The sequence below is a fragment of the Lycium barbarum genome, chromosome 6, assembly GCF_019175385.1.
Source record: "Lycium barbarum isolate Lr01 chromosome 6, ASM1917538v2, whole genome shotgun sequence".
NCBI classification, from domain to species: domain Eukaryota; kingdom Viridiplantae; phylum Streptophyta; class Magnoliopsida; order Solanales; family Solanaceae; genus Lycium; species Lycium barbarum.
This window is the reverse complement of record NC_083342.1, coordinates 87,454,488-87,476,752: the sequence shown is the minus strand read 5'-3', so window position 1 is coordinate 87,476,752 and position 22,265 is coordinate 87,454,488. Positions and strand designations below refer to the sequence as shown.

Genomic DNA, 22,265 nt, shown 5'->3' with positions numbered 1-22,265 from the left:
TCCTTATTGCAAATTGATGTTTAAATTATTTAATTATTTTTGTTATGGACACAATTAATTTAACCAATTCATGGTTTAAGGAAATTGGGGTCATTTTTGTAAAATTAGCCTCTTAATGGCCTTAATGAAAATAACCAAATTCATTGGCTTAAATTAATTAAGGTCATTAATGCAATTTAATTTTTAAACCTGCTAATAAGGCCAAATATGGTCATAATTGAAATAATTAGTTGGATCAGAATCAATTAATGCCATATTCGCAAATTTTAAGCCCATTTACAAAATTGGCCAATTTTTAAATTATTTTAATAGGATAATTGTGTCCAAATTTTATCTATAATTAAAATATCATCAATTTTAATCTTTGTCTAATTATCAAATTATCTTTATATATATATATATATATATATATATATATATATATATATATATATATATATATATATATATATATATATATATATATATATATATACATACCAGGTACACATATATATGTATACACGAGGTACACATATATATGTATACACGAGGTATACATATGTATGTATACAATATGTATACATATATATGTATACCAAGAGGCAGGACTTTTTAATTTTTAAAATATGGACCGATTCTAGCCTAAATAGGCACGACCCGGCCCAGTCTCACAGCAAATAAGGGGTATATCCCCCTTTCCTTTTATTTCCACTTCCAAACGCCCCTTTTCCCCTCCCCTTTCTCTCTTTTCCTCTTTTTCGTAAAAAACCTAGCCACCGCTTGCCCTATTTTCTCTCTCTCGTCCTAAAAATGGAAAAATCACAGTGCATGTGTGAAGTACACGGCTTTACAACGTTATTTTTCATGCAATAAATTAATGTTGAGGTTGTTTTTATCCAAATCTTTCCAAAATCAGTAATGAAACCTTTTCTTTAAAATTACTTAGTCTCAATTGATTATTGTTGTCTGATTTTTTCTGTATTGTGTTGATATTGCTTGATTTCAATTGGTTAAGGTTGAAGGGTTTGGATCGAGCCAAATAAGGCTCAGATCTGGCCGTTCATTTGTTGATAAGTCGTTTAAGCCATAGATCTGCGTTGTAAGTTCATTTCCTGGGAAATTTTGTTTGTCCGACATCGATGTTTGGAAGGTTGGAAACAATTTTTGGGGTTCTATTTATAGAACCCCAACCCTCTTACAAAGGGAGCTTTTGGAAAAGGTCGGAGAAATTGGAAAATATTTAAAGAAGGCTAGAAACTTCGAATTCAAGCCTCTTAAGTATAAAATTTTAAGACTTTGATTTAGTGTAAGGTTATTCTGAGTTCTAAAAATTTGTTTCCTTTCTTGTTTTCGAGTCTGTGTGGCTAAGTGTGGTTTGAAAGCACAAAAGGCTTTCAAATTTGATTTTGACCACGGCTGCACTTTAAAAAGGTAATATTTTTTCCTTTTTACTTATTCTTGTTACTTCTTAGTAGTTTGTTGTGGGATAATAGCCTGTTTTGATGCTAGTTTGTCGTTGGATTACTTTGGTTCAATTAAGTGACAATGTGCGATTTAGGTGATGGTTAAAGTTTATTAGATTATGTGTAAATAGAGATTACTTTTTTTTTAGTACATGCTTAATCATAGTAACTAGTTGCTAATATGGACTGAATGTATGAGATTAAAATATTGTATTGATGTTGTTTCTATAGATACGGGTGAACAAACGGTTGCATACTTTATTGGATGTTGAAGTTTCCTGTTTTGGCTGCTAAATACTTAAACATGACCAGAATATGATTAATGAGGCATAATAATATTTTAGTGAATCCTTTAAATCATTGCTGGTCCTATTTGAATGTGATAGAATTATAAAGTACTGTGATGATCTATTTTAAATCATTTAAGGCAGTTGCTCTTTTATTGGATGAGACTATGTCAAATTTGAGTCTTCAATTTGTTTTCACAAGTCTGTATACTTGTCTAAATGTCAATTAGATAACATGAGTTGTGATTAGGATAAAATAAAGGATCATGATTAGATTGAAACAAAGCTAAAGGAGCCTAGGCACACTTATGGGCGTCTCATGATGTGGTTAAGGCAATAGAGTTAGGATAAATGGGTCTGTTTGCATTTGTATAGGTTTGAGTCTATCCATGTCTGCTTGAATATGTGTGGATTAGTCAAAAATAACTTTGAATAGTTGTATGCTATATATTAAAGGTAATTTGAAACAACAACACCCTAGAATATGATATAGAAGGCTTAAAATGAAGGTTGGGATTAAGGTCCATTTATTTGGTAACAGGCTCCTTAATAAGTCCATGAAGTTGTAAAAATCATTAAAAGTAAATCAGGATACTTAGATATAACTAGGATGATTGTGTGTCATGTTTGTTCATTTGAACAGAGTTTAGTCCTGACATTCATGTTATCAGACCCTCCCCTTTTCATGTCTAATTCATGTTTGAGTTTTCAAAAGAGGTCTAAGTGGAGTTTTAAAAGGATAATTGAGTCCTGATGTACTCTTGACTAGTTAAAATGATTAATCAACTGGTGAAAGGGATTTGTTTGAATCTAAAGGCTGGTGTTGAGTTTGTGTTACACCTCGGAATTTCGTGTTGTTGTGCGGTGAATAGACCAATGCAAGTTAAGGTGTAGACGATGCCATACAAGTAAGAAGGCATACTTAATGATTCTAATTAAGAGTCCAAAGACATTTGAGGCGAGAGAAGAAAGCTTGTTGGAGAAAGTTAATGTAGAAAGTGCCTTACCCCGTGCACAAATGTACCAGCAGGTATTCCTGGTAATTTACGGGGTTATAAGTTGAATGAATTGAATCGACGCAATTTGAACTGATTCAGGAAATTCTGCAGACACCAGTCAGTGTCGACGAACCGTCACTGTGCACCGTTAACATGTTTCTGCAAACTGAAATCTATAGGCACAAATCGACGGGACAAGTCGACGGTCCGTCGACATGTCGACGAGACCTTCGACACGTCGACGGGACCGTCGACCCGGCCGTCAAACGGCCTCTCTAGAATTTTCTGGTTTCAGCTATAAGTAAACGACCCTTGTTCATAATTTTCAGATTTCACCTTCTTTTCAACTCTTGAAACCTCTAGAATATTCCTCATATCATATTAGCACATATCCAAGAGAAATCAAGGATTAAACACCAATAATCAAAGGAAATCAAGTATATGAGTGCTCATTAGGGTTAATGGAAGCTAGAAATTCCTTTGGAATTGAAGTTGAGCTTTTCTCCAAGTGGAGTATTTTCATCTAAATACCATTCCTATGTGTTCAAAGGTGAGTTTCACATTTAATTCGTGTTACTAATAATATTGAGTAGTTGAAAGACTTGGACTATGGAAGAAAGTAGAGTATGAAGTTAAAATATGGAAATAGTAGAATTCTTGAATGGTAACTTGACTTGAGTCATAGTTCTTGACATACCATGAGTGTAATCTTGTTGTGAATGATGCAAATGATGTTAAAGGAGTGTAATATGAGAATGAATATGAAGTTGTGTTGCAATTATGATTATAGGTGACTTTGAAGGGGAATGTTGAGAATTGAATAATGTTTAACTTGATGAAGTTTATCGATTGTCATATTGTGGGTGTTATTATCGATATCTGGGAGTTGTTTATTATATAGAGAAGGTTGTTTAAACAAAGGAAACGCTGCCCAATTTTCGTTAGCCCTTAGTTGTTTTAGTTAAGGCTTAAGTATGTTCCCGGTTATCTAATCTTAGTACGAATTCTCTTGAATGTAGAATCGTCAGCTTGGAAGGAGAACACTAGTTGTTGAGGAGACGTGAAGGTGTGTAAGGCTATCCCTTATTTCTAAGGCATGACTTCCATCAGATAATATCTTCTATCTTTCCATGACTTCCTTACATTTCAAAAAAAATTACAAGTCTATGATTACTAAGAGCTTCTCATGAGATAGAGCTAAGAGATGTGTTGTGAATATAATAGTGATAATGATGAATCTATGTCCAGAGATTTTAAAGCTCATGATATGATGCTATTACGATGTTCATTATTTTTACATAATTCCTTGATGTTATTCATTGTTAGTAGTCTCTCTTTATAATGCTAGTTCCTTCTAGGTGAGACATGACGATTATGATTATTCCATAGAATAATCGGAGGTACTTGAGCTCTTATGCATGCTTCAGGTTAAGTATATTATGATAACACCGTGTCTATATGACACAGGCAGCACAGCTAAGGCGGGCGGCTTATGGTAACACTGTGTCTATATGGCACGGGCAGCACTTCTAAGGTGGGCTGCTTATGGATGATGACAGCACCACTAGTGGGCGGCGTGAGATGATTACCCCAGACGCGGGAGGCCCGGACGCGGCCTAATGATGTTATTGATTCAGATAGCTATGTATGTATGTGTGATTTGTTTTAAAGGTAAAAGTGAGCATGCATAATTCCGCCTCAAGAGGCAAGTAGTTATAGTTATCCTTTCTTCTTATGCAGTTACAGTTTTCCTTTCTTCTCATGTGTTCTATACTTCCTTATTATGTTATCATATATGTCTTACATACTCAGTACATTGTTCGTACTGATGTCCTTTTCTTTTATGGATGTTGTGTTCATGCCCACAGGTAGACAGGGAGACGGCCCGGATACCTAGGAGATTTACCAGCAACTGTACAGGAGCACTCCACTACTCCGGAGTTGCCACTATCGGTATATTCTTTTGTGTATATATTTGGGCATGGCGGGGTCCTGTCTCGTCCTTATGTCTTAGTACTGTAATAGAGGCTCGTAGATACTCATGTGGGGTAGTAGATGTCTTATGCTCACCTCAGTGTCTATTTTGTATATTATTTTGTAGCCTTGTGGACTTGTATGTATATACATAAGTTTTTGGGAGATTCGGAAATTGGTGTATGACAAGTCCTATGTTGAAAATGATATATGTCCAGGTTGGGTATGCTGGATAGCATTGTGAGTGGTGCTCGGTAGCCAGCTCCGGGTACCCGTCATGGCCCACTAGTTGGGTCGTGACAGTTTGAACTTAAGCTTTTAAATGATTAAAATGTTCAACCCTTCCCAAAGTGTTAATGTCAAAGGGAATTCAAAATAGTTTTGCATAGTTGGGACCCTAGACTGAGTTGATTAAAAGTTGTTAACTTATGTGTTCTACTAGGTGTTTAGATGAAATTCAGTTTAAATGCAGTGTCAAACTAGTCTTGACCACAAGTTCTTGGTGATTGTCATTAGGCAAGAGGATACGATAAGGTAGTTGAGGTTGCCTTAGGAGAGTAAAAGGTGAGCTTAGGTATGAACTGAAGGTCACTCCAGTGGAGCCTTTGATCCTTTTTTACTGAAAGTAAGACTCAGGAGAGGGATGGGGAGGTGATGACCTCACCCTATCTTGTTTCTCTTTCAGGACCCTGAGGCTTCCTTGTCTCCTAAACCTTGTTCTCATGACTGTGGGATTCATAGAGAGCTTAGGATTGGTCAAGGATAGTTTATCATGCCTTGGGGGGATCCTTAAGATTTCATGCTATTTAGAACTAAGTTAAAACAAAGGGTAAGAGTCTGTCACATTTCTGTTATAATTAAAGGGATTAAAAACTGCTATCAACTAAGTTTTAGGGGGTAAGTTATTCACCAGGGCCTAGATCCATGTTCTCAGAGTCTAGCCTGCTTGCTTTTCTGAATATGTTTAAAAACCTGTGTGATACATTTATGTGTGGACTTGTCTGTGTTGGGTACTAGACATAGTTTGAATTGGGAAAAAGGCATTTAGTTAACTTAAGGTTGGTGAGAGCCTTTATTCTTGAACCTGAACTGCTGCACTTAGACTTTAGTGTAAATTTGAATTGAAAAGGTAAAATTGTACTCTGTCTAGTAAGGTTTGATCTTATGTTTTTGGTGTGTTTAAAATCCTATCATGCCTAGAACTATGGGATGAAATAACTGAATATTGTGTCTGTGTTCTAAAAATGAATAGTGTTAAACTGAAATTGGTTTGATGTTGTTATTTGGGGATATTATGAGTACTCTTAAAATCAGTTTGAACTACTTGGCCCAGGGTGGTCTTTTGAAGACATCTCAAAGAGGTGGCAGGGAAGAGTCAAGTCTAGCTTGACCCATAGTATTTACCCTCCAAATGAGGGATGTCATGACACAGCCTATGGATCATCGGGGCATTCCTGTCATGAGGGTACATTTGACTTCCTTGAATCTCACCATTTCACCAAAGGATAGAAATAGAAAGGGATGGGAAAGTTAGCTTGTTTAAATGTCTAAAGGTAACTTAGGAAGTTAAGAAAAAAGAAATTGGTTATTTCAAGAGGATGATCTTTACCTTCCTTTGAAGAGAAATGAACTAGTTTAAGGGTGTTGATAATAAGTGCCCTGTTAGGAAGTTAAAAATCCTAAGTCGCTAAGAATTGTGTTAAACTTTATGCCATTCTTTTTCTTGAGACTTGATGACATACATAGCTGGTCCTTTCTCCTTTTTATTTCAAGTGGCAACTTACATGAAATCTTGTTGTGAATGTGCTCTTCCTACTGTTTGACTAAAACAAAGGTTCATTTCTGTGGTCTTTCCTGGGAATATAAAGTTGTACAGTCTAAGTTCATTTAATGTTGTTTGGTCCAGACCTCTTGGTGCTCTAACCTTGTTTTGGTGATCATAAGTTATAGAATTTTTTCTCTTTGTCTACATCCTTTTATTGTGCTTTTATTATTACATTAAACAATTGTCCTGCTATGAGGTTTGCTGACATGTGAAGTTGATGAATCATTTATTTGATGTGTATGAGAGTTAAAGTTAGACTTTAATTAGCTTTAGTTTTGTCCTTGAACACTGTTCTAAGAGACACAGATTAATTAAGTGAATGACATGATCTTGAGGTCTAAATTTAAACTCTTAGAGTGTGGATATACACATAATAGGTATAGGCTAATGAAAATGAAGAGTAATATACACATGTGTATATCATAAGTATACTATGTATATATATAGGAGAATGAGCCAGTTATGGGTAGCATGTATATATGAGTAAAAGAGGATGGTTTGTTTGTATCACCTATTTGACTAAGTTTTTTTGTTATTTTTGAATTAAAACTACCAAGCAAAATACCTGATAGTGCTTTATAAAAATTAAGTTCTATACAAAAGCTAAAATACAAAAAAATAAAGGAAAATAATACATGAATCCAAACTAAAGTAAGACTACAAGCTTGTCTATTGCAAATCTTTTGGCCTTGACTTGATACCATGTTGACACCTCAAGCTCTCACCGGGTGCTATGGATCCACAGTCCATTGAATTAAAATTCAGGCTTCAAGGATGGAATAGAATTCTTTCAGAGAGTTCCTCATGTTCAGCTGTTTCTGTGTTTGATCCAGTCCTATGTAGTGTATACCTTTTCCTTCAAGAATGACTGTATAAAAGGATCCTTTGGAGAAGTGACAACAGAATGAGCATGAAATCACACTAATACCACTGTTGTAACCTGTCCAAAAGTCCTTATATTTAATCTGCAAAATCTGTTCTAGGCCTGATTACTGCAGTTTTGACATATTGCAGAATCCTCATTACATATTTTAATCTCCTAGAATCTGATGATCTTTGGTTTGCCTGATTCTGATATATGGCATCTGTGCTTTTTCAGCATTTAAAATATGTTTTGCTTTCCTTAGAAGTGATTGGAATCTATTGAACTGATGTTCACCTGCAAAATCAAAAACAAAGTTAGTCAAAAAATTTGCCAATCCATTTCCTTCCCTCAGTACATGCTCCACTCTCACTTCCTTATCCCTTCTCAACCTTGTAATATCCTTTATGATCAAAGAGATACTCCATGGTACTTCCCATTGTCCTGTCAAGATCATTTTAAGAGTCATTGAGTCAGTCTCCAAGATTACAGGCAAAAGATCATTTGTTACACAGTATTTAAACCCCTCCTGTAATGCCATTGCTTCAGCAACTAAATTTGATCCGTCTGATATTCTTCTAGCTGCAGCATACACTAGGTCCCCCTCAGAGTTCCTAATACAAAATGCCACTGAGCTTGGCCCTGGATTGCCTCTAGAAGCACCATCTGAGTTACACTTAAACCACCCTAGCATAGGCAAATTCCATCTCACTATCTTGCTTACTATATGTGGTCTATATGTTTCAAAAATCTGCATAATCTGAGCAAGAGACTTTGGTACTTGCATTCTTGGATGTCTAACTTTGCACATCTGATGTATGGCCAAATTTATTTCATATATCACCTTATTGATTGGCATCTTCCCTCCATGCACCACAGTGTTTCTCCACTTCCATATTTGCCACATTGTGATCACTGGAATGGTTCTAATAATAGATTTGAACTTAGATGAAAAATCAGCATTCCACCAGACCTGTATCACTTGTTTCACCTGAAGCAAAGTTATTGTGATTCCTACAGCAGCTTTAATATATCTCCAGACCTGTGATGCAATTTTCCCTGTGACAAATAGATGATCTACAGTTTCACATTGTTTAGGATCACAACAATAGCATTTTCCTTCTGTATCAATCCCAATCCTTCTCACTATATCCCCTAGTGGTAGTTTGCATTTCCACAGTCTCCAGAAAAAAGAATGAGATTTTGAAAGGCAAACCTGGAATCCACATGCTTTTATATATATCAGACTTCTCAGCTTTCCTTCTTAAGAGCTCCCATGCATTTCCAACTGTAAATTTACTAGATGCTGTCATCATCCACCTTGGTTTATCCCATTCTTCTGTAGATTCATGAAAGTCTAATTCTTCTAGTATATGATCAACAATATCAGTAGGAAAAAGCTGTTGTAGTTTACTCATGTTCTACCCATCCTGATTTCTCAATTCCTTCACATCTTGTACTGTTTCATCCACAACAAAATCATCAGGAACTAAGTAGTATAAAGCTCCCAGTTCTTTCCAATTATCAAACCAGATATTAGCAGTTCCACTTCTTGGCTCCCACCACATTTCATGCTCCATGTTGTCTCTAGCTTCTAACATCATTTTCAAGACCTGAGAGCCTCCTTTCCAAGGCACATACTGAGGGTAGTGCCTTTTACAATATTTTTTCTACATATAATTTGACCATAGAGTATTTGTAGTTCTAAATTTCCACCAAAGTTTATCACATAATGCTTTAGAAACATCAAGTAAGGATCTGAATCCAACTCCACATTCCTCTTTTGGCAAGCACAGATTCATCCATGAAGACCAATGTCTTCTTCTTCCTTCTTCACTCTTATTCTAGAAAAATCCTGCAAACATCCTATGCAGGTCATATATAACACCATTTGGAGGTCTGATAGCGAGAGTAGGTGAATTGGCATACTTAGTAAAACACTGTTGATCAAAATAGTTTTTCCTCCAAAAGATAAAAGTCTTCCTTTCCAGGCTGCCAGTTTGTCCTTCACTTTTTTGATCAAGTCACTATAATCAGCTTTTCTCTTTCTTGCATGTGTGATTGGGCAACCTAAGTATGTGAATGGGAAAGATCCCCTGGAAAAAACAGTAATAGCCTCCACCTGCTGCACTATCACATTTGCAACTTTACTATGCATGTAGAAGGAACTTTTTCCTTTGTTGATAAGCTTCCCTGACATCTACTCATACTCCTGTAATATTCCCATGATCAGCTGTAATGAATTATCATCTGCAGATGAAAATATAATAGTATCATCTACATAGGCAAGATGATTCAAATTAGCACTCCATTTAGGCATTCCATAGCTTCTAAAGCCATTGTCCTCAAATAAAGAGTTCAATGCTCTAGACAATACTTCTGCAGACAAAATAAACAAAGCAGGAGAGAGTGGATCTCCTTGCTTAACACATCTTGTTGAATGGAAAAATCCAGAAGCCTGTCCATTGAATAGAATTGAATACCAATTGTTTGCTATCAATCTCCATATCATATCTATAAATACTTCTGCAAATCCCATTTTCCTCAGAACTCTTGCCAAAAAATCCCATGATACTCTATCATAGTCCTTAGCCATGTCCAGTTTAAGCACCACATTAGCTGGTTTTCCCCTAAGTCTTACATCTGAAACCACCTCTTGAGTTAAAAGTACATTCTCAATGATACACTTCCCTTTACAAAACCAGACTGATTAGCAGATATCAAAGAAGGCAAAACCTTTTCAATTTTATTTTGCACCACTCTAGAAATCACTTTGTTAATAAAATTACTGAGACTTATGGGCCTCATATCTGCAAAGGTCTCAACATTATTCTTCTTTGGGATCAGAACCAGATTTGTATGAGTTATGGACTTTGGAAAAATCTGTCCTTCAAAGAAGACTTTCACTACATTATACACATCAGCCCCCACAATTTCCCAGCATACTTAATAAAATGCTCCTATCATATCATCTGGACCACCTGAGCTATCTCCTGATAGATCAAACACTGCATTCTTAACATCTTCTAGAGTTGGAATGCTGGTAAGTATCTGGTTTTTCTCCTGAGTAACCATATTAGGAACATGTTGCAGCAATGAGAAATCTGAGGAGATATCCTCCTCTGTAAAATGATGATGATAAAATTGAGTTGTTTCCTCAGCTAGAGCATTTTCCCCCTCAATCCAACTTCCATCTTGCTTTTTCATCCTTTTGACCTGCAGTCTTTTCCTTCTACCATTTACCATATTGTGGAAAAACCTTGTATTCCTATCCCCCTCAGAGAAGCAAGTAAAATGAGATTTTTGTCTCCAAAACTCCTCCTCATAATGCATATACTTCTTCAATTCTGCTTGTGCTAGTTAGATCAGCATCTTGTTTGCAGGAGAAGGATCATCTTCAAAAAGTTGTTCTTTAACTCTCACAATATCTTCCCTTACTACCAGTTGCTTGAAGATATCCCCAAATGTAGCTTTACTTGATTCTGATAAAACAGACTTAACTTTTTTAAGTTTCAGTTTAAAAGTAATGAGTTCATCTATTTCAAAATCAGTATTTCACCCTTGATTCATAACCTCTAAGAAGGATTCATGTTCTATCCAAAACTTTAGAAATCTGAAAGGCTTCCTTACATGTTGAGATGAATTTCCACAAGTAAGTAGAAGAGGAGCATGGTCAGAACCAGTTTTGGATAAATGATCAACTTCCATGTAACCAAACAAATCCTGTAGATTTGAATTAGTGAGCATTCTATCCAACCTTTTAAAAATACAATCTCTACCAGCTCTACCATTCCACCATGTGAATAAGCTCCCTTTAAAAGAAATTTCAAATAGTTCACTTGAATTCACACAATATGCAAAATCTTCATACTCATCTGGATAAACTGGCAGACCCCCTATTTTCTCATCTTCATGCATAATGACATTGAAATTCCCTCCCACAAGACAGGGCACTTCTATTTGATCAGCCAGGTTATAAAAATTATCCCAAAGACTAATTCTTTCCAATGCTTCACATTTTGCATAAATCATAGTAGTCATAAGAATCTTATTATCCTCCTGAAAATTTAGCTTAACTGTAATCTGTTGATCTGTATCCTGAATCACCTCTACATCTATATTATCATTTATAAAGAACCAAATTTTACCATTGCAGTTATGATGTGCATACCTCATGCCCAATCTCCTTCTAAATCCTTGAATGTGTCTAACATGCTGAAATGGTTCCATCAAAGCAATGATGGAGAATTTATGATGCCTATGTAACATTTGCACTCTATGAAAAGCTTGCTGTAAATTCACAGACCTGATATTCCAAAATAGAGTCTTCATAAAGATTTATTGACATTCTTCACAACTTTATTTGGCAATATTCTTATAGCCTGAATATCCACTACACTTTGTTGTTTGCCCTTCTTACTCCCTTTCTGCATGGACTTTGGAGAAATATCAGCTTCCTTAGCTACCTGATTAAACACCTGTTCTATGGATTTCTCATCTACCCCATCTTTAGCACTGCTACTTATATGAAGCTGCTCATGTACTACCATATCTATTATATTATGGGACAATACATCATGCAGTTCCTTCAAAGGAGAAGGTTTCTTCAGTGGTATAATTTGCTGATCTTGACCTTTTTCCACCAGCTCCACATGCAACTCATCAGGTTCCTCTCTTTCAGGTGGGTAGGATCCCACTTCATCATGATTTATAGAAAAATTCAAATGATCCTCCTGTCTGAGCACAATTGGAATGGGAAATTCCTTCTGAGTATGCTCATGATTAAAGACTATAATGCTTAGCTCATGATCCTGAGCTAACTTGTCCACACAATTATTTAATTTTTGCTTCTCTCCATCCACTACATGTTCCTGGCTATCTGCTACTTTTTCTCCTCCATCAGCTTGTGAATCATCTAAATTGTTAGTCTTTTCTACAGGACCATTATAAATAACTATCTCAGAACCTGCACTATCCTCTACTTCTTCTTGGCTATCTGCTACTTTGTCTCCTCCATCAGTATCTGTCTATTGGGAATCATCTACATGGTGAAGCTTTTCTTCAGGGCCCTTGTAAGTAACTATCTCAGTACCCACAGTTTCCTTCACATTCTCAGCCTGCATTCCAATATGTCCTTCTTCCCTAGTTACTTTTAAACTTTCATCAGATTTGTCAACATCTTCTGCCTCCTTGAGTAAAACATCTGGCTCTTTGGATGTCCCTACTGAGTCAATAGGAGCCAAATACTTTGTGTTGTCATTATCCACCCCTTCTTCTACATTGCCATTCAATACTTCAAAATTATTTTGAAGTGGAACTCCTTCTGGTTGCTTGTCTTTCCCTGCATGACCATCCTCCTTCCTCTTCTTTCCCACGTTAGTAGTATTTGGATAAGTAACAACTTTTCCACTAGATAACACCTTTGGCAAATATTGTTGTACAGGATATCTCCATCTATTATACCTATTATACCTTCCTGGATATTGAAATCCCTTAGATGTTTTTGCCACTGTTTGTTTCTCAGATGTGACTTCCTCACTCATCACTTCTGCCTCTTCTTCATAGACATCCTCTTTCTTTTATGCCTTCAACTCAGTATGTAACACTCTACATTCTTCCTTTGAATGGCCTTGTAACTTACATTCAGTACAATACTTAGGCAAATGATCATACTGAATCTTCACTTTCATAACATTCACTTCCTTGGTCTGGTCATCTTCAATCTCCATCATAACAAACTTAGGAAGATCTGATAATAAATACAGTTGCACATTTACTCTAGCACAATTAGGCCCGGTTTTATTAATAGTAGCCATGTCCAATAACAATGGTTTCCCAACTGCCGATGCTAAGGTAAACAAGGATTCCTTAACAAAGTAAGTAGGCAGTAAATAAGGGAAAGGTATCGATGCCATTGCAATTGAAGTCTCTTCATCAACCCTAAAATGGGAATCATATATGAGAGGTCTCATCTGATAAGACTTACCATCCTTAGACTTTAACCAAAAAGCACTCTTATAGGAGATGTTTATGAAATCTTCCATTAAAGAACATCTAATCAAACTATGTCGATCTCTTAGGAATCCAACTTGACACTTTCCCTTAGCACCGCATTGACTTGGAAAAATATCTCTTAACTCATCCATTTCTGGCCAGCCATTAGAGAACTTACCTACAATAGCATACTTTAAATTCTCAATATGCTCCATTCTTGATACTTCTGATGTAGTCCACCGCACCACTGGAATACCATCAACATATTGAACCTCCTTGATAGGTATAGGATCAACAATGAGGTTGGTAGTAAGGGTACATTCATGCACAAGAGTCTGCATGTAGGTTGTGGGGTTTGTATCTTCGACTGATAGAAACGGGACAATAGGCTGAGAAACGGGTATTTTCGTGTTGGTAAGGGGAGGGTAGTGCACTAAGTTGGACGTTGATGGAGGCTGGCCAGCCGCCGTTGACAGCTGACCAGTGACCGGAGTGGCCATATTGTGAAAGTAGGTTTAGTTTAGGGTTTGCATGGGAATAGGAGGAGAGAGGAGAGAGCTCTTTTTTTTATTCCCTAGTTTTTTATCACCTATTTGACTAAGTATCTTGAAGTTGTTATGTTATTTTTTATATATCATTGCATTATCATATCTGCCTCAGTCTCTCTGTCATGACTTTGAAGTTTATTTTTGTTTGCATTTAAACTAATTCCTATGTGATGATGCTTGTGCATAACTTTGGGGCTCTGATTGTATACTATGGCAACACTGGTTTTGAGACTTTGAGGTGGTTTGGGGGATAGTTCTAGCCACTCCCCGATGTCCAGCCATGCCTGGGGTTCGTGAAACCCCTTGGAACTTGTGTGGCATCAGGAATAAGGACGGTGACAACCTTTTCCCTTCGGTATGGTATGAGTTGGAGTTTTCAGTGAAGCCAATAATGTATGATCAAGTCCTTTAGTTGTGCACTTGTAACCAAATTGGACATATATGTATATATGCATATAAATATGCTAGTAATAGGTTCAGCAAACGTAGACTAATTTGGTTCCTCCCCCCCCCCCCCCCCCCCCCCCCACTGCATGGCCATTCGGGTCGGATTCCAACCACCCTGTTGGGCCAAAGACCCAATAGGAATTTTTCTTTCAAAAAACTGTTAAGTCCACGAAGAGAAAAGGGAAGTTAATATCATCGAAGGCCCAGTTATGGGTGAGAATGGCATGAAGGCCCAACCATGGGAAAAAATGGTCCATTAGGGGTTTGGTACACCCCTAACATATTCCTCTTTCTTTAAATTTCGTTATGATGTTTCCTTTATTTAAAGTGTTGTATTTGTATGTTGTAAAACAAAACTCACATCATTATTGGAATCATTTATGGTTTGGACTAGGCATCTTAGGTAAACGGTATATATGCCGTTTAGTTCGACCTTAGGACCCCCAACGTGATTTTTCAATACCCGGATTACTATAAACGTTTTTCTAAAGAGTATAAAAGTGGCAAAAATCAGTAAAGGAATGAAAAGGGAATAAGTTTCATTTTTCTAAATATATATATATAGGATGTTATCATTTTTCCTAAGTAAAGAAAATCAGGCTTAGCGTTTTAAACTAGAAAGAACGTTTTTTTTCTAGTTGTAAATTCAGTTTTCAAAAGCTCTTTTTCAGTCCAGGCAGAAAAATAGGTTTCAAAAAGGCATGCAAATGATATGCTTTTTAAAAAAAAAAAATACTAGAAATAAGTTCTTTTGGACTAAAAATCAGATAGAAACGATTTCTAGATTTATACGGTGTATTTGTACCAAAACACACATATTTTCTGGGTTAGAGATTGGGGTTTTTAAGGGCTAAGGCCGAACCGAAAAATCATATTTTTAGGCCCAATTTAACCAAAAATTTTTCAGAAAGAGATAAGAGAAAACATGTTTTTGGGCTGAACCCAGTAATTAAAGGAAGAAAAAAAAAATGAGATTTTGGGCCAAAAACCCAACAGACCTTAACTGATTTTTCAGGAAAAAGAACATAAGTTTGGGCCAAAGCCATGCCAAAAACGATTTTCTTATGTTATGAATAATTTGGTTTTAAAAACTAATTCCAAGACCAACAGTTAGTTGATTATATAATCAGGCTCTTGTAAATATTCGTATAAACTATTTGTAAACATAAAAGTTTTAGATAAGGGCGTTCTAAAAAACGTACTAAACTGATTAACCCGGACCATGTATGAGTCAAGCATGAACATACTTAGACCCTGTTTGGATGAGCTTAAAAAAAGCATCTTATAAGTAAAAAAAAAATAAAAAAATCGGGTAGTCCAACTTTTTTTTTTTGTTTATAAGCTGCTCTAGATAAGCTAAGTCAAACGGCCCTAATTATTTTTTAGGGCTTATTTTAAGCACAAAATGACTTATAAGCTGGTCAGCCAAATACTCAAAAAAGCTGAAAACAGCTTATAAGCTGTTTTCAGCAACTTATAAGCCAATCCAAATGGGCTCTTATTCATCCCACACTTTTAAAAGATCTTTTATCTTTACAAAAACTTCTATTATCCTTATATATGAAAGGAACTAATTTTATCCGGATATTATAAATCTGAACCTAAATACCCTATATATAAAGGGAATATATTCAATTCTTTTCAAAAAATAATATGCAAAATGACAGGATTTTTTTTTACGGGAAATAAACACCAAATAAACAGTTCATGCAAATACTCACACATTGGAATTCGAAGGTCAACCGTATAGTACGGATCCTTAATACTAGGGTGCCTAACACCTTCCCTGTGGGATCACGAGAACCCTTACCTAGAACTTTGGATTAAGAAGGATTTTTCACGGTGTATGAATAAACCCTTCAAAACTGGTTTCCCTAATTTCCTAAAAATCAAGTGGCGGCTCTTTTAAAACAAAGTCTGAAAGAGCAGCAACGAGTTCGAAGTAGCTTTTCCGAGCAGTAACGTTGCCCGCGAAAATGCGAACCATAACACTTTCGACCCTTTTTTTCCGTTGCAGATATAAAAATAGATTATTAGTTTACTAATTTTCCCAAAAAACAAATGGAATATTGATCAACATTTTTTTCTCGTTCAATTAAATTTATCGAGCAAAGAGGAAAACTTTATGCATTACATATTTTCTCCCCTTCTTTAGTATGATTCAAACACGAAAATAAAAACTTTTGCAACACAAACAAAATTATTCCTGATATGACGTCATTTACGGTATTGCAACTATAATTAAACCATTATTTCCCAGAGTGTGCTAAAAAAAAGTGGATAAAGTTTGTACAGAATATTTATGGGGAAGAACTGAGGAGATAAAGAAGAAGGTGTCTCTTGCGGCTTGGGACAAAGTGTGTCCCTAAGAAATATGGGGGACTGAATATCAAAGGGAGTAGAAATTGGAATATAGCTTCTGTTGGGAAACTTTTGTGGCAACTGCTGAGAAACAGAATTTATTTTGGATCAGGTGGATACATGGTGTTTTTTATGAACACTGATGTGGATATCTGAATACGTAAAGCTCCTGCTGATTGTAGTTGGTACTAGAAAAAATTGAATGCACTCAAAATAGGGTATAAGGACTTGGTAACCTAAAGACATATACATGGTAGCTCCTGAAGGAAGATACTCAATCACCAAGACCTGTTTGCAACTTATTAGACTGAGTAGATGGAGGATGGCTAAGTTGTTAGGTTTTGAAGAAGATGATGGAAAATTTCTGTGTAATTTTATTGATTGGCCTTGCCTGTATTTATACAAGTATGTGTACAGGAAAATAAAGAATATAAGAAAAGGAAATATATGGACTTTGTACACTTGTCCTTCTCCTATTATAGTTTATAAGAAATTGTAACTAACTAATGATGCTAGAACGTGCTGGTCATGTGAACATATTTCTAGATACTTCTATTTTTGTACCACCTGTATTATTCTGAACTAGCTGTAATATTTGATCCAATGCCTCATATTTAATCCATCAAATAAGTATTGGAGGGTTGAGATGCTGTCCACATGTTTCATTCTTGTGAGGAAAATATAAGGGTTTCATCTCACTTATTTTTGAAAAATCCAAACTCATTCTTGTCGGATATTTTTGTACTTCTCTTCTTCGTCTCTTCCTTCTTCCTTGACTTAATTGATGCGGGGAAATTTATGGGCTGCTCTTCAACATCCCCCCCCCCCCCCCCTCAAGTTGGAGGGGAGAGACAAAACCCCCAACTTGTTCATGATATTATGATGTGAAGCCCCAGTCCAGGGTTTGGTAAATATGTCAGCGAGCTGCTTTTTCGATGGGACAAAAAAGAGAGAAATCATGTCGAAAAGGTACAGTGATCACACAAAGTGGCAGTCAAGCTCCACATGCTTCGTTCTTTCATGAAAGACGGGGTTCCATGCAATGTGTATCACAGCTTTGCTGTCAGAATAAATTGGCACCGGCAAAGATAGTGAAATAGAGAGATCTGCAAGGAGACGTACAAGCCAAGTGAGTTTTACTGTAACTTTGTGCATCGATCGATACTCGGCTTTAGCTGATGAAAGGGAAATCGAAGCTTGTTTCTTCGATTTCTAAGAAATATGAGATCCTCCGAGTGTGATATAAAGTTCACATACAAATCGTCTGGAATCCGCGAAAGACGGTCAATCTGCATCGTAAAAAGCAAATAAAGAAAATGTTGGGTCAACTAAAAGAAGGATCCCTTGACCTGGATCTAGCTGAAGATATCAGAGAACTCTAAGGGCAGCAAAATATTGTGAAAGGCAAGGTCTTTGCATAGATAGGCTAAGTTTGAGGACTGGAAAGGCCAAATCTGGACGTGTATGGATCAGGTAATTTAACTTACCCACTAAATGTCGATATATAGTAGGATCAAGCATTGGTGAATCACTATTTGTGTGAAATTTGATACCAGGATTGTCACGACCCGACTAGGGCCGCGACGAGCACCCGGCGCTACCCCACCTGGGCACCCCTTTAACATACTTTCACATAACGTCTAGGTGAGCCATAAATCAAATCATGCAATCTAGTCATCAATCATACTAGTCCCATTTGGGCGACAACATTTCCTATATAATATCATAGGCATCTATGCCACATCAAATGTACATGGGCCGACGTGGCCGACAAAATAATATACAAAACACGGGCCAACAAGGCCAGACATATCTAACCATATACACGTGACTACGAGCCTCTAAGAAGAGTATAACATATCACATGAGCGGGACAGGACCCCGCTATGCCCATAATTATATACACAAAAGAATAAGTACCCAAAAGCTATGGCTTCGAAGGAAATGGAGCTCTGCTATGTAATCTTTGAATAAGCAGCTATGGACCAAGTCTGTCTCCCTGTGCACCTGCGGGCATGACGCAGCGTCCACAAACAAAAGGACGTCAGTACGGAGAATGTACTGAGTATGTAAAGCATGATCAACATCGATATAGAAGCATAATGAACAACATGTGAAGTAGCATAGGAGGGGAGACAATAACACCATCATCATGGAACTTACTTGCTTTCCATAGAGACATTCCGTTTCTATTACGTATCCGCATACATGCATCCATATCCGTACTTAAATACCCTCATAATCATTTACATCTCATATACATAACATATTCGTACTCTTAATGATGTCATATACATAGCATATACACATATGTACAGATATACATAGCATGCCCGACCATGAAGGTTCGGTGTTTCATACATACTTGGCCAATCAAGGCTCAAGGTTATATCTACCTGGCCCTACCAAGGCATCAGGGTTATCCGTACCATCTGCAGATGTGCGCGTGCGTTACGTAATCATATACATACATATACATATATTCTACCCGGCGTTATAAGCTCGGAGTTTCATTATAGCCCTTCATAGGCACACATAAATATAATAGCCCATAGGCACCTTTAGCATCATTATTATTATCATCATCATTTCTATCATCATTATTATCGTCATCATTACTATCATCATCATTATTATCGTTACGTCTGCATTATAAGCTTACTCGTCGTGTGAGGAACGTAGTACACATCAAGGATCGCAGGCTCAGTAGCTTTGAGAATAGAATCATATGGAGCACATCATGAGCTCACAGAAGGATAAATGATTGGCCAAAGAACCATGCCTTATGAAAGAAGGGTTAGCCTTACATAACTTTTCGTTGAACTATTCTACACTTGCACGTACTCCTCTAATGCTCACGTTTCTACCTTCATTAAGGTCATACTATCGTTAGAATTGACAACTAGCATAAATGGCTAAAGCTAGGGAAAATCGGACAACATCTCCTTTATTTATACAACATTCTTCCATATCGTAATTCAACTCCCAAACGTCAACAATACATTTACAATATCATAACAATAGCCTTTAGTCATCTACATTATCCATATTCTCAATTCACTTCCAATTTTCCATATTCAAGACCATAACACACGATTTCGTCCATTCACATACAATTCCTATTTCATCATCTTAACTTCATTTATAACCCATTCATGTCACAACACAACAACAATCATGATTCAATTCAAACTATTTCTCAAAACGTCATTATTCATCTTTCATGACCCATTTTGCTATACTCTTCTAAAATCCAAGAATTTCAACTTCCAAATACCTTAAACAACATATAAATACCATAAATCTTACCTTAGATGTTGTAGGAACAAGCCTTAGTCGAAACACTCCACTTGAGCAAAAACCCTAGTTTTTCTCCATTTGGATTTCTTGACTTGGATGATCTTTAATGAGTTTTTTCTTACACTTGATTCACTTGATTAATGTTGTTGATGACTAATGATCCTTGAAAACTTGTATAATAAATGTAGAGAGATGTTTTAGAGAGAAGGGGTGTGATGTAGAAGTGAAATGAAATAAGTCTTGGTCCCCTTATTTAATGACTTAAAAATCTGAATTGAAGTGCACAGTGGTCGTAAACTTGGTTTACGGCCCGTATTCCAGTTTACGGACCGTCCTTCGTGGTCATGTTTAACCATAACAGAATTAGAAACTCAGGCTGCAACATGGTGATTTACGACCATGGTTTACGGGTCGTAAATCACTTTACGGTCCGTATTGCAGGTCGTATTTAACCATTGATCATCTGGCAGAAAGTTGAAGTCTCGAATGCCAAAATACGACAGGCCAGTTTACGGACCGTATACCATTTTACGGTCCGTATTTCACTTTACGACCGACTGTCCAGAATGCAAACCTGCAACTTTTCACATTTCTTGACTCTTCATTCTAATCATCCACATCCATTTGCCTACCTTGCTCATCTCATACCTTTCCTTGTCTTAGCCAACTTCCTCGTCTTGCATCGGATGCCTTTGAAATCTCGCCTAAGGTCGTCGAACGTCATTTCTCACTCATAGAGTGTCATACACTCGTACTCATCACTAGTTCATTCACTTTCGTACCAACGAAAGATTTTTCGAGGTGTAACAAGGATCTAAGGGGGAGACACTTTGGGAAGATGACTGCAATCAAACTCTTCTAATAAGTCTAAGGTAAATTTTCGTTGGCTAATAATAAAACCTTATTTGTCTCTGATAATTTCCATACCAAGGAAATAGTGGATAGGACCAAGATTTTTGACCCTGAAGTCTGAATGAATAAAACTGGTAATGTGATCAATTTCTTGTACATCATCACCTGTAAGTAGAATCTCATCGACATAGACTGTTAAGATTGAAATTAATTCACCATTCCTTTTAAAAAATAAAGTATAATCATTCCCAACAAGCCGAGCATACCATTGCCAGGAAGCTTGCTTTAAACCATATAAGGATCTCTTGAGTAGACATACATGATTAGGTATAGGTGGTGTAAGACCAAAAGGAAACTCTTCTTCTAAATTCCCATGTAAAAATGCATTATGTACATCCAATTGGGAAACTTTCCAATCTTTCTTAATAATAACAACCAATAGACTCCTGATGGTAGTCATTTTCACAACTGGTGAAAATGTCTCGTGGTAGCCAATACCATGCTTTTGAATGTCCCCCCTCACCACCAACCTAGCTTTAAGCCTTTCAATAGTCTCATCTGAATTGTGTTTGACCTTGTAAACCCATTTACAAGGAAGAGCCTTCTTTCCTGAGGGCAACTGAACTATATCCCAAGTGTGGTTCAACTGTAGAGCTTCAATTTCCTTATCCATTGCATCCTTCCATCCAGGATGTGATGTTGCTTCTAAGTAACTTGTAGGTTTAGATATTGAAGATAAAGAATGTAGAATCTGTTGATTAGTTACAGTTAAAGTAGAAAAAGAATGAATAGAAAGAACAGGAGGAGATGCAAAACAGGATGTAGTGAGATTTGTGAAAAGAGCATTGTTTCAAATAAAATCATTTAAATAGGTTAGCCTGTGGGTGGTTCTGCCTGATCTTCTAGGTGCGAAATCAGGATCAGGAATAAATTGAGGATTGCCATTAGGGGAATTACATGTAGGAGGGGGTGAAGTAGTTGATATAGTGGAATTAGAAGGACTGGCTTCATTTGTATCATATGATGGAGAGAAGAGATCATCTGAGTGATGTGAGGTATAATCAGAAAGAACCAGATTGGGTGTTGTAGAATGAGTTGAAATAAAAGGGAAAGTATCTTCATGAAAATGGACATCCCTAGAAACAAAAATCCATTTAATTCTTATATCCATAACTTTGTAACCATTTTGTTGTTGAAGATATCCCAAGAAGACACATTTTAAAGCCTTGGGATCAAATTACCCCTTCCCTGAGAAAGAGTAGATGAGTAACACAAGCAACCAAATGATCTAAGGGACTGGTAAGATGGTTTCTTATTGAAAAGTATCTCATAAAGGGTTTTTCCTTGTAAAACACAAGAAGGCAGCATGTTA

General features: G+C 36.6%; 2 protein-coding genes and 1 long non-coding RNA gene across 4 annotated transcripts; 1 reads left to right on the top strand and 2 right to left on the bottom strand.

Moving 5' to 3' along the window:
* The first annotated feature begins 712 nt into the window (after positions 1-712).
* On the top strand, positions 713-4,910 carry LOC132599783 (uncharacterized). 2 transcript variants are annotated; one of them, XR_009567011.1, is made up of 4 exons: positions 713-1,413; positions 3,750-3,796; positions 4,198-4,401; positions 4,599-4,910. It is a non-coding gene; the product is annotated as an uncharacterized LOC132599783 (long non-coding RNA). The 2 variants fall into 2 exon arrangements; XR_009567012.1 differs by lacking the exon at positions 3,750-3,796.
* A 4,681-nt stretch (positions 4,911-9,591) lies between these two features.
* On the bottom strand, positions 9,592-10,724 carry LOC132644156 (uncharacterized). Its single transcript, XM_060360733.1, has 2 exons — positions 10,373-10,724; positions 9,592-10,082 (listed from the first exon to the last, which is right to left on the bottom strand). The coding sequence occupies exons 1-2, from the start codon at positions 10,722-10,724 to the stop codon at positions 9,592-9,594; spliced, it is 843 nt and encodes a 280-aa protein (XP_060216716.1).
* A 27-nt stretch (positions 10,725-10,751) lies between these two features.
* Positions 10,752-11,723, bottom strand: LOC132644155 (uncharacterized). The gene is made up of 2 exons (XM_060360732.1): positions 11,022-11,723; positions 10,752-10,886 (listed from the first exon to the last, which is right to left on the bottom strand). The coding sequence occupies exons 1-2, from the start codon at positions 11,721-11,723 to the stop codon at positions 10,752-10,754; spliced, it is 837 nt and encodes a 278-aa protein (XP_060216715.1).
* Between the last annotated feature and the right edge of the window lie 10,542 nt (positions 11,724-22,265).